Below are 14,973 nucleotides of genomic sequence, written 5' to 3'. Positions count from 1 at the left end.
AGGGGCTCCAGGAGAGCTGGAGGGGAAGTTTAGACAAGAGCTGGAGAGGGACAGGCCAAGGGGAATGGCTCCCAGTGCCAGAGGGCAGGGCTGGATGGGATCTTGGGCAGGAATTGTTCCCTGGCAGGGTGGGCAGGCCCTGGCACAGGGTGCCCAGAGCAGCTGGGGCTGCCCCTGGATCCCTGGCAGTGCCCAAGGCCAGGCTGGACAGGGCTTGGAGCAGCCTGGTCTGGTGGAAGGTGTCCCTGCCCAGGGGTATGGAATAAGATGAGCTTTAAGATCCCTTCCAACCCAGACCATTCTTGGATTCTGTGATTCTATGGATTTTTCAGAACTGTATTTCCAGCCCCAGGCACTCCCACTTGACTTCTACAAAGCTCATGTTGCTTTTCGGAACACTCACAGTTGTTATTTATAGAAAAGCTTTTAAGGGAAGTCTCAGATGCTGTAACTGTGGGCTCATTCCAGAGAATCTAAAGCTCAGTTGATCAGCCTCTCACATTTTCTTACTTCAGGTAAAGCAAGATTTCAGAATTATTTAAATAATTTTTAATCATGTTTTTAATTCTTTGCCTGCTGATGTTTGCTGTTAAAAACCTGACTGCAATATATTAACTTTTGTGATGGGTTTCCTTTCTCATCTCTTGCATTGACAGATGAATCTGGACTGCAAACTCCCTGTTAGGAAGGTAAGTTGGATACTTTAGAGACTGTAAGCTGCCAGGAACTCTTTACTGTAGAAGAAGAAATTCTTCTCTGTGAGGGTGGGCAGGCCCTGGCACAGGGTGCCCAGAGCAGCTGGGGCTGCCCCTGGATCCCTGGCAGTGCCCAAGGCCAGGTTGGACAGGGCTTGGAGCAGCCTGGGACAGTGGAAGGTGTCCCTGCCCATGGGAGGGAGTTGAATTTGATGGATTTTTAGGTCCCCCCCAACCCAAACCATTCTGGGATTTAGTGACTCTGTAATGAAATGGTGCACAGGTAGAGAAGTGCAGTTAATACCAGTTTGCTGAATGTCCCTGACAGTGGGATACTGAAGATTCTCACTGCAATTAACACTTTTAAACTACAGAGAGATGTGGAGTACATTTCATTTATTATTATACTTCTATCATTAGTAACACCAGAGATTGTGTTGATGTTTCTCAGATTTAAGTGAAGGGATTCATCAAAGTGAGAGGAAAACAGAACCATAGAAAATCCTGAGCTGGATCCCCCAGGGATCATTGATCCCAGCCCCTGTCCCTGCACAGGCACCCCAACACCCCCACCCTGAGCCCCCCTGGCAGCGCTGTCCAAACGCTCCTGGAGCTCTGGCAGCCTTGGGGCCGGGAGCATTCCCTGGGGAGCCTGGGCAGTGCCCAGCAGCCTCGGGGGGAAGAACCTTTCCCTGAGCTCCATGGCAAGCCCTGGCAGGAGGGTCCTGGTTCATTTGATTCTCCACACTGACAGGGAGAGGTTGGGATGTCCCATCAAAGGAGAGTCCTCCTGTCCATAAGTGAAGTGCTGCGTGTGCTCAGGGATTCTATGTGCCATTGACTCCTCTGTCCCATTTTTTATTGCCTATGCGGAAAACCAAAGAATTTATTGTAGCACATAAAACTGTACAGTGTATGACTCAAGCCCTCTCCCATCCTGTTTGCTCACTTGTTCTTGGTTTGATATGCAGCAGAAAAGGTCATTTACATGTAATTACTTTTTTTTCATTAACAGTTGCAATTTTCTTGACTGTACAATGAGAGCATTGACTTTCTTGATCAATATCAAATAAGCAAATATTAAAATCCTACAGTTTCTCATGTTAAATATGATGAAAGGGAACCCAGTTTGAGATAAAATTAAAATTGCAGTAGGCAGTCTTGCCTGAAACCTCTGTGACTCAGGGCAGAAGGTTGATGAAGAAGGCTTCAGCTTGGACACCAGATTCTTGGTTTTGTATTTTCAAAGGCACTGGCTACTGTAGCTTTAGGTGAGGTTTTGCAATACAAGCATATTTTCTGTGTGTGGTGTAGCGATGGTGATGAACTTCTAAATAACTTAGAATTCCATCTTCCACGGTGTGTGGGAAGAACTGCAGACTTCTGTGTATTTCCTCCATATAGCTGCCTTCATTTCAGTTGGTTTGTTACCATTTTATCTCCTTCTTCTCCTGGCATGGTTTAAAACTGATGGTTTTGAGGGGAAAAAACCCATAATCAGGGCACCTGAAGTCTTAAAAGAATACATTTGATGCACACAGTAAAAAGAAGAGAGACAGGTAGAAGAGCAGAGGGTGAAGGAGGTGGAGAACATTACAAACAAGAAATGCTGCATAGTAATCATTCTGCATGTATGAAATAATGCTCATACGATTGCAATTTTTACCTGTAATAAGTCCTGGATTAGTCCGATGTCTTGCATTTTAAATAGTCCATTGCAGGTAGTTTTGTTGTACTATAATCCTCCAAAATTGTACAACCCCTGATGGGACAGTGGAACCAGGGGGGGCCAGCCTCTTTGCCAGGTAACAAATGACAGGACAAGAGGAAACAGCCTCAAACTGCAGCAGGGGAGGTCTGGGTTGGATATTGGGGAAAACTTCATGGAAATGCGGTCAGGCACTGGCACAGGCTGCCCCGGGCAGTGGTGGAGTCACCATGCCTGGAAGTGTGGCTGGGACGCTTGGGGCCATGGGATAGTGGTGAACCTGGAGTGGTGCTGGGCTGATGGTTGGACTTGATGATCCTGGATTGATTCCCACCTTAATGATTCTGTGATTCCATAACCATTACAGAAATTGCAGCGTTGTGTAAGAGTTGGGTTGCCTGTAGCAACAGTTCCTTTCCTTCTGTTATGTTTCCTTCCCTCCCACTCCTTGCTCTAGAAGAAACTCTTCCCACAGCAAAACATATAGAGAGATATAATAAAGAAAAAAAAAAAAAGAAAGAAATCCCACACACACTCTGGTATCATGTGTATCCTTTAAACATTTTGTCACTTTAGAATTCTGCCCTCTGGCCTGAAGTGCCTGAAGCTGCCAGATTTTGCTGTGTGGGTTTGGGGTTTTCCCCCCACCCTTTGGAGCAGGGCTCCTGGGCTCCAGGGGCTGTTTGGGAGCTGATTATACAGCGAGGTGCAGACATGGAGACACTTCCTTCTCAGCGGTTTGGAACAAAGCTGACCAAGCTGTAACACAGCTTTGGTGCTGTCACAGTGGTACCTGGAAAAGGAGTGCAATGGAGAGAACCAGAGCTGGACACTTGGGTTGTTGGGTGTGACACCAGCAGACAGAGGGAGAATTGCCACAGGCTTCAGCTTCATGTATTTGTTGAAGGCTGGGAGAGCTGGGGGTGTTCAGCCTGGGGAAGGGAAGGCTCCAGGGAGAGCTCAGAGCCCCTGGCAGGGCCTGAAGGGGCTCCAGGAGAGCTGCAGAGGGACTGGGGACAAGGCCTGCAGGGACAGCACACAGGGCATGGCTCCCAGTGCCAGAGGGCAGGGCTGGATGGGAAGGAATTCTTGGCTCCCAGGTTTCCCAGAGCAGCTGGGGCTGCCCCTGGATCTCTGGAAGTGTCCAAGGCCAGGATGGACAGGGCTTGGAGCAACCTGGGACAGTGGAAGGTGTCCCTGCCATGGCAGGGGGTGGGACTGGATCATCTTTAAGGGTCCCTCCCAACCAAAACCATTATGGAATACTGTGATTCTTCATTTAACGTTCTGCTTCAAATCACTCTTCACTTTCTTTCAGGCTTTTTGGAGTATTTTGAATGGCTTTTTAGAACTTACTGAAAAACATTGTTTCTGCATTGTTTATTGTGAAATGAGGCTGTTTTTTCTTAAAGTACATTTCTGGGAGTGTAAGGAAGGTTCTGTTTAGATATTCTGGGATAAAGGTCATAGGCCATACAAAAATGCATTGGAGAGGGATGTATTTCAGCATGTAGATGTTTACATAGATGCATTGTTTTGTAGAATCAGAATCCCAGAATGGCTGGGCTGGAAGGGACCTTAAGGCTCATCCAGTTCCACCCCCTGGACAGGGACTCTTCCAGTGTCACAGAGTGCTCCAAGCCCCATCCAACCTGGCCTTGGGATCCAGGGGCAGCCACAGCCACTCTGGGCACCCTGTGCTAGGGCCTCAACACCTTCATAACCAAAAATATTTCTTCCTAATATCCCATCAAAACCCACCCTCGTTCAGTTTAAAGCCTTTCCCCTTTGTCCCATCACTACATGACCACTGTACGAACTAACCCAGTGCAGCATGTCCTGAGCTCTGCTGGAGCTGGGGCTGTCCCCTTCTACACTCAGTGCTGCCATAACCTCATGCCTTGATTGTGATCTTTGTTTTGCCATCCAGTTCTCTACCAGAGAACTGTTACTACCTCTTCCAGTTACTACCTCTGTTAGTGGTAAACCAGACAGACTAGGAAGTGTTAAAATGTCCTGAGCACTTTTTATCCTGACCTAAGTCAGATCAAAAGAGGATGAAAAGGTTAATCTTCTGCAAAAATATTTCCTCATTAGAAATCAGGAAGTAAAGCCAATGGATACTGCCACAAGTGCTGCTAGTAATGGGAGCCAAGTTATGATACCAGATACTGAAGATTTTAACTGATGGAGCAGTTCCCACTCAGGGCAAGTGGCACAGATGGCTGAGAAACCAACCAGATGTGGGAGAAGCCTCTGAGTGCTGCACACAACCCACCAGCATGGACACTGCAGCCAGGCCTTGGTGTGTCCCCATAAAACAGCTGCCCTGACATCAGGGCTGGGAGTCACCAACTTGCATGTTCAGCTGCAGCTGAGCATCTTCCACTTGTCCCTTGAGCATGCACAGGCTCTGCTTTCTTGCTGGGGCAGAGATTTGGGCATTGTTATTTCCTCTGCACAGGTTTAAAGAAAATACTCTGTCAGCACTGTTCCATGGGGCTGCTGAGGACAAAGGGAATCGCTCCTGGAGGCAGCAGTCTGGCTCCTGGTGGTGCAGAGAGAAAGATGCAGCTGTGCAAGAGTGCCTGAACCAGTGCTGGACACAGCCCCTCACAGAAGGGTGAGCTTAAGGCATCACCTAAAGCTTATTCAGGGTAAAAGAGCCTTTCAAATGATCCTCTCTGCAAATGAGCCAACAATTACCTGCAGAGCTGCCCCCAGCTCTGTGCCTCCAACAGCAGGAGGACGTGGAGCTGCTGGAGCCAGGCCAGAGGAGGCCCCGGAGATGCTGCCAGGGCTGGAGCCCCTCTGCTCTGGAGCCAGGCTGGCAGAGCTGGGGCTGCTCACCTGCAGAGGAGAAGGCTCCAGGGAGAGCTCAGAGCCCCTGGCAGGGCCTGAAGGGGCTCCAGGAGAGCTGCAGAGGGACTGGGGACAAGGCCTGCAGGGACAGCACCCAGGGAATGGCTCCCAGTGCCAGAGGGCAGGGCTGGATGGGATCTTGGGCAGGAATTGTTCCCTGGCAGGGTGGGCAGGCCCTGGCACAGGGTGCCCAGAGCAGCTGGGGCTGCCCCTGGATCCCTGGCAGTGCCCAAGGCCAGGCTGGACAGGGCTTGGAGCTCCTTTGGATAGTGGAAGGTGTTCCTGCCCATGGCAGGGATGTTATTCAAGGTCTCTTCCAACACCAATCATTCTGCGATTCTGTGATTCTGTATTTCTGGGTGGAAATACAAATCTTTGCTGTGATAAAGCATGTTTTAACTCAATGATGTTCCCTTTAAATGCTGGAGACTGGCTGTCAGACATGTCTGCTTTTATGACTTATTTCCATTTTCTGGTTCCCCTTTTGAAGGTTTGAAATGCAGGGCAGACTCCTCAGGCTGGAAGGTACTTTTCTGGTGAATCCAATGGTATTGTCCTAGAGGTCTGAAAGGGGTTGTGTTGCCAAAAGAGAGCCCGTGGGTTTGGAATTGCTAATGCCCAGATCCTGCTGAGATGACAGAAGATGGGTTTTTTGTAAAAAATGTGTGCTGTGCCTGATGAATATTGTTGCCCATCTCTCCACCTCCAAACTCTGCTCCTTTGGATAACTTGGATTTTGCCAGGAATGGCACTGCTCAGTAATTTGCTCTGTAGGAAGTTGAGCCTCGCTCCCCCTGGCCCAAATGCAGGATGTCAGCAGGAAAACTGGCAAATAGGCAAAGCCTCAGCCTAGAGTGTGAGACATACGTTCCCATCCTATTCCCATTTACTCAGTGACTTGGGAAGGGCCACACAGTCCTGATGTTTTGGCTCTGTAGCTTTGGGAGACACCCAGGGACACGGGTTCAGCTGCACCCACCGAGCTGGGCATTGCCTTCGCTGCACCGGAGAAGGGAGAAGGCAGCGCTGAAGTTCCGTGAGTTAAAGGCTCAGGCTCTGGCTGGATGGCATGTCCCACGATGGAAAGGGGACACCAGCTCAAGCAGAAGCACGTGGGAATCTCTGCTGGCTGTGCAGCAGGATGGAAAAGGCCCATTTATTGCATCTGAGGGAGTGGCTCCCCGTGCGTGACGCTGAGCTCTTCGGCCGTGGTCGTGTCTGTAACAACGGCCGGATGTGGCAAAACCCAAAGCCACAAAACATTTCTGTTTGTCACAGGGAGCCTGGTGCAGATCCTGGGAACGCAGCGCAGAGCTGTAAGGATGAACTCATGTGTTTATTCTCCATCCTGAACAGACCAGGTTTCTAAGGATCCATCCCTACAAATACAGGGAATAATGCAATGAGTGCTCCTGGGGAAACCCGCCTCGAGAATCCTATGAACAATCTGGCTTGAATGGCTGGGGGAAGTTGTTTGTGTATGGAAAAATAGAACCAGGACCTGAAAGTATCTGCTAGTTTGGATTAGTTTTCTTCCTCACTGCTTTTGCCCTTGAATTGCCAATGTTTTCTGTGGGCTTAAACACCATTTTATTACGTTTTTTTTTTAAGTACACCCAAAAAGATCCCAAGACCCCTGAATGAATCTGGTGTTTGCCTACAACTGCATTTTCTTCTTTTTCACCATTTTGCTCAGAATATTTGAAATGCTGAACATTAGTGCAGAACTGGTGTCCGGTTTTGTGGCTGGGATGATGGACTGCAGAGGTGGCTATTCCCTCCCCACTCGTGTGGATGCTGCAGGGTACAGATAAGCTGCTTCTCTTTGACAGCAGTAGTCACTTAAAGGTTTCTGTGTCATTGCCTGTCCCAACCCGTGGTGCCTCTGGATTGTCACCCCCAGAGGAACAGTGAAGAGTGGCAATGCTCCTGGATCAACCTGCTCGGAGGCTCACAGAGTCAATGTTAAGACAAGATTACACTTGGGGATCCCTGGTGCCAGCTCCTCCTGCCCTAGGACTCAGTCCCCCTGGAGAGCTATTGCCACCAGAGGCACCCAGTCCATTGTCACTGCTCTGGCCAGGCCAGCAGTGGTGACAGCAGCTGTCCCTGTTTGCAGGGAGATACTGATTCCCCCACAGAGCCACAGGGGACAGGATCTGGTGAGCTCCAGTTCCCTGCTAGGGAGGGTGTGTAACTGTGCCCTCAAAGGGCAGAAGTTGCTCCAAGGGTTGTCAAATAATGAGTCATTTCTGATGGAGGTTTGAGGGCGCAGGCGGCGCCAGCGCAGGGACCGCCCGGGCGCTGCATCACAGCCTCAGCAGCAGAGAAATCAGGAAATCGGGCCCCGGCTCTGCCTGGGAGCTGCTCTTGAACGTAGTGCTCGGCTCTGTGTAGGACAGAGATCCTCCAGGAGTTCAGGGATCCAAGTCCAGGCTCAGCTGAGAGCTTCCCTGACATTGCTGCCCCCGGCCCCGCATGGGCGCCGCTGAGAGGTAAGAGCCGAGTCGAGGGCGCTGAGGGCAGACGAGGCGTCCGTCCTGCTGTCCTCGGGATGGGCACGGTGCTGAGCATGGTGGGCAGCGGGGGAATGCCCGGGTGTCCCCCGTTTTCCAGCAGGGGAGCTGTAGCTGGCCTCTGTCCGAATGGCACCCAGTGCCGCCGGGTGTGGGATGTGTGCTCCGGAGGGGAGAGCCCAGCGCGGCTCCATCGCAGCCGGGTCCCCTCCTGTCACAGTGCCGTCAGGTGGGGCACCTCCTCGCTGGGGTGACTCTGTGCACTGGGAATAAGCTTGAGCTCTGGAGTCCAGGGTTATGACAGCTTTGCCAACCCCCACTATGTTTCTGTGCTTCTCAACCTCATTGCAATTACTCAGGTTTACCAATTCATAAAAGTACAGAACGGCTCCAAAGCAAAGAAGGGGGCAAATATCTACTGTCAGGCTTTCTGCCTGCACACTTTGCTTGTGGGAACATTAATTCCAGTGATTGGAATCTCATGGATCAAACACCACCAGGAACAAAGAGCTGCTTTAGGACAAGGCATGTGAGTGTCACCAGGAGGGAGGTGATTCACTGCTGTCCCTGCTGGTGCCTGGGTGAGGCACTGGCTGGTGTCCAGGCTCTGCTGGCAGCAGGTGTCCATGTGGGGATGAGTGTCCATCATCCTGAGCCCCAGGGCCAACTGGGCACAGGAGAAGCTCTTCCCTTTGGTACTTGAGTGGAGGATCTGTCCCTTCCCAGCACCAACTGCCATCTGCACACAGGGGCAGGACTGACCAAACAGTTGCTGCTTTTCACCTGAAGTTTCTGTCCTTCAGTAGCAGAAAATGAAGGACAGTTGTCAGAGCTGCCATCAGCCCTCCTTGGACAGGATGTACCTTGGCAGGGGTATGCAGCAGATGCTGTTCTGAAGCTCTGTGTTCATGAGGTCCTCACCGTCCTGGAAGTGATCTGAGCTGCAGCCAGTCACAGCAGCCTCTGGCTGTGCCAGGTGGGAGCAGCACACAGTGGCTGCCTGTGCAGCCCCAACTTCACCAAGACAACACGTGTGCCATGGATGGGCTGCAAGGCGAGGGGATGGCTTTTGCTAGAGACAAAACTGCTGCCTTCCAATACTAACCTTGTAGCAGCTGCAATTGTCCCTGTTTTATTGTTGTGGATATGGGCTGGCAGGATCAGACAGTCCTTAGATCCACACTGCCACAGAGAGGAGTTTACAGCAGTGATGCAGAGCAGTGATTGTGACTCACCTTCCAAAGGAGCAAAGTCATCTCTGCTCCAAGGAGCTCATCCCACAGTGTGGGCAGCAGGGGAGGGTGGGATTCTGCCCTGTGGGATTCTGCCCTTCTCCTGTGCTCTGATTAGACCCCACCTGCAGAGCTGCCTCCAGCTCTGAGACCCCCCATCATCAGGAGGACGTGGAGCTGCTGGAGCCAGGCCGGAGGAGGCCCCGGAGATGCTGCAAGGGCTGGAGCCCCTCTGCTCTGGAGCCAGGCTGGCAGAGCTGGGGCTGCTCACCTGCAGAGGAGAAGGCTCCAGGCAGAGCTCAGAGCCCCTGGCAGGGCCTGAAGGGGCTCCAGGAGAGCTGCAGAGGGACTGGGGACAAGGCCTGCAGGGACAGCACCCAGGGAATGGCTCCCACTGCCAGAGGGCAGGGCTGGATGGGATCTTGGGCAGGAATTGTTCCCTGGCAGGGTGGGCAGGCCCTGGCACAGGGTGCCCAGAGCAGCTGGGGCTGCCCCTGGATCCCTGGCAGTGCCCAAGGCCAGGCTGGACAGGGCTTGGAGCAGCCTGGGACAGTGGAAGGTGTCCCTGCCCATGGGAGGGAGTTGAATTAGATGGATTTTTAGGTCCCTTCCAAACCATACCATTCCCTGGTTCTATGATCCTCCCAAGGAGGTGACAGTGGGGATGAAGGAGGAAAAGACCCAGAATTTCAAATTGCAAAGCTGTCATATGCACCCGAGCATGACCAGCTGGTGTCAGGGGCAGCACAGGGACATTTTGCAATCATCCCACAGCCAGTGCATGTGACAGTCCCACCTCAGCCCAGCCCTGCCTGTGTCCCCAGTGCCAGGCAGCCCCCGCACCAGCCCTGCTGCTTTCCACGTCAGCAGGGCCATGGCTGCTGCCTCTGGTGACTCGGAGCTCCTGAAAGAGGAGGTGAAAAAGCAAGTTCCTGGTAAAACCACATTACTCCCACACAGCTGGGGTGCTGGGCTCCTGCTATGCCAGCAGAGCTGCTGAGACCTGGGGCCCCTCCTTGGTGGCAGAGAGCAGGAGTGCTGGTCCTGCTCCCATCTATGTGTGGGACAGGAGTGTCCCCAGGACACAGCTGACGCAGGCAGAGTTTGCAGCCTTTTCCTCCATCCCGCGGTGCGAGGCTGTGTGAGGGACAGGAGCTGCCAGGGGAGTCTGTGGGACAGCAGCCGTGACCTGGGACAAGCCAGGTCAGCCCTGTCCCTCCACAGCCCCTTTGGTTTCTTCTGCAGGTGGCAGCAGGAGAGGACAGGGAGCCCCTGATGCGCTGACGGTTGGCCATGTCTGGGGTGAGCGGGGCAGCACAGGGACACCAGCAATGCCAGCTGACACCGGGGGGATGCCGGTGTGCCCCCAGGACTGAAGTGGGGTGGAGGAGGGCTCATGCCCAGTGCCCCTGGTCCCCAGCCAGGGTTTCAGATGGTCCTTGGGGCTGTGCCTGGTGCTGGTGGGAGCAAAGGGGTCCAGCTCTCGCTGTGCCTACTAACACTGTTTCTCCTTGCAGAAGCACTGGCCCCCCGGGACGCAGTGTGTCACCAAGCATGACCACAGCAAGCCCAAGCCCCGGGAGCTGGCCTTCCGCAAGGGGGACATGGTCACCATCATCGAGGCTGTGGAGGTGAGACCTGTGGCTGCTCAGGGACACGCTGCGCTGAGAGGGCATGGCTGGAGTGCGACTCCAGTGCCGTCAGCTCAGCTGTCAGAGCCAGTCCCTCCCTTCCCAGAGGGATCTGCCCTTCCTTCCCTTGCTCTGAGATCCTCTCGTCCCCAGGGCAAAGGCTGGTACCGCGCCAGGCACAACGAGACAGGGCAGGAGGGGCTGCTGGCAGCCAGTGCGCTGCGGGAGCGCGGGGCCATCCGCGCCGACCCCAAACTCAGCCTGATGCCGTGAGTACAGCTGGGGTGACTGGGGGGCCCGGGGGGCCCAACTGACCCCCTGCGAGCTGCAACAGCAGATGAGTCAAGTGTGTTCCCCCCCATCCATGTTTTGGGGGTACAGCTGGGGACAGAGCATCCTGTAGCCATGCCCTGGCGATGGAGGGATTTGCTGGGGCCAGAACCTGACTTTGAAGAACCCTAGTTGTGCCAAGCCAGCTTGGCTGGACCCCGTGGAGAGGGGTTTCATGCTCTAGGGTCTGTGTAGCTTTGGCAGAGGCTCTGCTTTCCCCATCTTGCTGCTGCCCCTGGCTCAGCCCCCTCTCCAATGCCCCTCTCCTCAGCTGGTTCCACGGGAAGATCTCAGGGACGGAGGCGGTGCAGGAGCTGCAGCCCCCCGAGGATGGGCTGTTCCTGGTGCGTGAGTCCGTCCGGCATCCCGGTGACTACGTGCTGTGCGTGAGCTTTGGCAAGGAGGTGATCCACTACCGCGTGGTGCACGAGGAGAACACACTCAGCATCGACAGCCAGCAGTACTTCTCCAACCTCATTGACATGATTGAGGTGAGACCCCCCAGGCAGAGGGCTCTACCAGTGCCAGAGCAGGGCGAGGACCTCGTGGGCTCACACGGAGGCAGGTCCTTGTCCTGTTCTGTGTGGTTTTCACTGGTGTTTTACCTGGTGTAATTCTCTATCCCCTTCAAAGGCTCGTGGTTCCCATTCAGTTTGGGGTGCAGTGGGCAGATCTGGGATATCCCAAGGATGTCTCTGCAAACCAGCTGTGCCAGCTGCAGTCACAGTCCCTGGCCAAGGGCCACATTTTACCCCTACCCCTGCTTATTCAGTGCTTCATGTAGCAGGAAGACCCTGGTGGCCTCTGCCTCCCGTGGACTTCGAGGCATTTTGCTGTCTCCTTCCACTCAAAGCCCCCTCTCACCTGCTGACCCCACAGGGCTCCCAGGCTGTTGTGTGAGCTCTCACCCCTCCAGTGAGTTTTTCCTGGTGGTCCTTCCCTCACCCTGTCTCCTCTCCAGGGAGTTGCACTCTCATATTTTCCTTTTAGACACAACTTTTGGGTTGCTCCTTTCCCTTCTCAGCTGCTCTGGCCCCACTTTAAACCTCCGAAGGTTGCCCTGTCCCATCCCATCCCATTCCATCCTGTCTGGCTGCTTCCTCTCCCATTGCCTCTGCCAACTGCCCTCAGCTGCTGCAGCACCTGCCAGGGGTTCAACCACACCAGCAGCACCCCATATCCCCTGGGGTCCATCGTGGTGTTCCTCTGGCTGTGCCCGGAGGGGAGCAAGGCTGACACACGGGCTGTCCTTGAGGGTGGCGATGGTGTGGTCTCATGGAGCATCCCAAAGCTGTTCCCTGGACACCCCGACCCTGAGGGTAAGAGCTGGCATCATCTCCACCTGTTCATCCCTTGGCAGCATTACATGAAGGAGCAGGGAGCCATCTGCACCAAGCTGGTGAAGCCCAAACCAAAATCTGGGATGAAGTCAGCTGAGGAGGAGTTGGCCAAAGGTAGGGAATGGTGGGAGGGAACTGTGGTCTTTATTTTAGGGACAAGACTCCACTGTCCTTGGCCCCTGCTAACCTGCCCTTGTGCCCATGCCCAGCTGGCTGGTTGCTGAACCTGAAGCACCTCACACTTGGAGACCGCATTGGGCAAGGCGAGTTCGGAGGTAGGTGAGAGGACGGGGCTGGAGGTTCCCCAGGTGCAGCGTCCCCAGATGGCACTGCCTGATGCCCCTCCCCATCTTATGGCATGGGGAGCTCAGCCTGGAGTGCAGGAGGCGGGTGTGGGGCTCAGCCTGACTCCTCCATGCTCTCCCAGATGTCCTGCAGGGCGAGTACTTGGGGCAGAGAGTGGCTGTGAAGAACATCAAGTGCGATGTGACTGCCCAGGCCTTCCTCGCTGAAACAGCTGCCATGACGTGAGTGCTCCGTGCAGGCGTGGCCCAGCCCTGCCTGTGGCCAGGATGAGCAGGCACCTCCTTGACTCAGATCCTCTCCATTCCAGGAAGGTCCGGCACAAAAACCTGGTGTGTTTGCTGGGAGTGATCCTGCACAATGGCCTCTACATTGTCATGGAGTTCATGAGCAAGGTGAGAGCACCTGGCTACTCCTCAGCCAGTGGGACCCATCACCACTTAGATTTGGGAACAATATCCCTGTCCAGGGCCCGAGTCGCCACAGATGCCAGGCACTGCAGTACCTGCAGAAGGCAAAGTCTCCTGGCAGCCCCATCCTGTTGGTCCTGACTCATTTTATCCTCCTCTGTCAGGGCAACCTGGTGAACTTTCTGCGCACGCGGGGCCGGGCGCTTGTCCCGACCCAGCAGCTCCTCCTGTTCGCTCTGTAAGTTCCCCTCCTCCTCTGGGCTGGGATCCAGGGCCCTGCATGCCCCTGTGCATCTTGGTGACACGGCTCTGTCTCACTCGGTTGTGGCAGGGATGTGGCTCAAGGCATGGACTACCTTGAGTCCAAGAAGTTGGTGCACCGGGACCTGGCTGCCCGCAACATCCTCATCTCCGAGGAGAACGTGGCCAAAGTGAGCGACTTCGGCTTGGCCCGGGTCAACCCCAAGGGTGCAGATGCCACATTGCTCCCTGTGAAGTGGACGGCTCCAGAGGCCCTGAAACACAATGTGAGGGACAGTGAGAGGGACAGGGCTGGCCAGGGAGTCCTTCCAAAGCATCTCACGCCCTTGAGTTGCCCCTGCTTGTTCCCATTCCCCCTGACCCATCCCTGCCCCACAGTGGCCTCTGGCACAGTCAGCCCTGCATCTCCCAAAATTCTGCCTCGGTCCTGAGCAGAGGTGCAGCGGGAATTGGGGCAGGATGATAGGACTTGGGGGGGTCCACACCCTGGGGACCTGAGGGGGGGCAGGGAGCGGTCACTGTCCTCTGTCTTGCCCTCGGGAAGCAATGGGGACCCAATGCAGTCCTCAGCTGGCTTCAGCCTCCCCCTCTCCTGCCACCACAGAAATTCTCCTCCAAGTCGGATGTGTGGAGCTACGGGATCTTCCTGTGGGAAACCTTTTCCTTTGGACGGGCACCCTACCCCAAGCTGGTGAGCACTGTGCCAGGGAACACCACAGGTTACACCCCACTGGTACTGACGGGACAGGGACATCCCACTGCTCCCTGAGCAGAGCAGGGAAGGGGGTTGCCAGCTGGCTTCTCCATCCTGGCAGGCCCTGAAGGAGGTGACAGAGCTGCTGGAGCAGGGGTACCGCATGGACCCCCCTGAGGGCTGCCCGCCCACCGTCTATGCCCTGATGAAGAGCTGCTGGGAGCTGGAGCCAGGCAAGCGCCCGTCCTTCAAGAAACTCACAGAGAAGCTGCAGAAGGAGCTGAAGCACCTGAGGGACATTTAATCCCCATCCTGCTACCAGGACACAGGACCTGAAGCCCCTAGACACTCCAGGGTTGGGAGTGGCAGGGCAATAGGGGCCAGGAACAGGAAGGCCTGTGCTGCTGCTCTCTCCCTGTGGAGATGGGGCAGCAGCCTCCCTCCATCCCAGCATGGGCCTTCTACCCACCACACAGCCCAGAGAAGGTTGCCATGGGATTGATCTCCCCTGGCCCACCACAGTGGGGAGCACAGACCTCAAGGCAGCCAAGCCCACACCTCTGTGCTCAGTGCCAGGAGAATATGCTGCTTGTAGGGTCCCTTCAAGCTGCAACTCCCAGTGATGGGAGACAGGACTGGACATCTCCACTCCCTGGAGGATGAGACCCCACCCTGACTCAGCCCTGCCCCAGTGCCCAGCCCCACACAGGGATGCTGGCACAGCCAGCTAAACCACATGGATTTGGGCTTTTTGATTAAACCAAAGAAATTAGTTCAACAGCATCTTTAAGCCTCTGGAGTGAAATTAGGCCTGTCTCTCACCTGGAGCCTGACAAAGCCCAGTGAAAGGCTTTGGGGGGGGCCAGGAGCTCTGGCTCTTGGAACCCCCCATGCCATCCAGCCCTTCTCCCATCAGGGCTCTGTGCTGTGGGGGATTATGCTTTAATCAGATCCTGTATGGGAATTGCTTTCATACAGATTATGGGCACGG

At 54.6% G+C, this 14,973-nt stretch overlaps 1 protein-coding gene across 4 annotated transcripts; it reads left to right on the top strand.

The window, feature by feature from the left end:
- The first annotated feature begins 419 nt into the window (after positions 1–419).
- Positions 420–14,765, top strand: MATK (megakaryocyte-associated tyrosine kinase). Of its 4 annotated transcripts, XM_038164088.1 has the most exons (14): positions 433–515; positions 657–689; positions 10,259–10,315; positions 10,531–10,644; positions 10,798–10,913; positions 11,246–11,465; positions 12,335–12,428; positions 12,524–12,589; positions 12,742–12,841; positions 12,928–13,012; positions 13,192–13,265; positions 13,359–13,554; positions 13,893–13,979; positions 14,104–14,765. In XM_038164088.1, the coding sequence occupies exons 3-14, from the start codon at positions 10,307–10,309 to the stop codon at positions 14,284–14,286; spliced, it is 1,344 nt and encodes a 447-aa protein (XP_038020016.1). In that variant the 5' UTR covers positions 433–515; positions 657–689; positions 10,259–10,306; the 3' UTR covers positions 14,287–14,765. The 4 variants fall into 4 exon arrangements, with proteins under 4 accessions (XP_038020014.1, XP_038020016.1, XP_038020015.1 ...); XM_038164086.1 differs by lacking the exon at positions 10,259–10,315 and having other exon boundaries at positions 420–515; XM_038164087.1 differs by lacking the exons at positions 433–515; positions 657–689 and adding an exon at positions 7,582–7,760.
- The last annotated feature ends 208 nt before the right edge of the window (positions 14,766–14,973 follow it).

Source organism: Motacilla alba, chromosome 28, assembly GCF_015832195.1.
Source record: "Motacilla alba alba isolate MOTALB_02 chromosome 28, Motacilla_alba_V1.0_pri, whole genome shotgun sequence".
In the NCBI taxonomy this organism is placed as follows: Eukaryota; Metazoa; Chordata; class Aves; order Passeriformes; family Motacillidae; genus Motacilla; species Motacilla alba.
This window is presented reverse-complemented; position numbering and strand designations above follow the sequence as displayed.

Coding starts and splice junctions, on each gene's coding strand:
- MATK (XM_038164086.1), top strand. CDS start 657: ATGAATCTGGACTGCAAACTCCCTGTTAGGAAG. Junction 12,429..12,523: donor TGAGGAGGAGTTGGCCAAAG/GTAGGGAATGGT, acceptor GCCCATGCCCAG/CTGGCTGGTTGCTGAACCTG. Junction 13,266..13,358: donor CAGCTCCTCCTGTTCGCTCT/GTAAGTTCCCCT, acceptor CGGTTGTGGCAG/GGATGTGGCTCAAGGCATGG.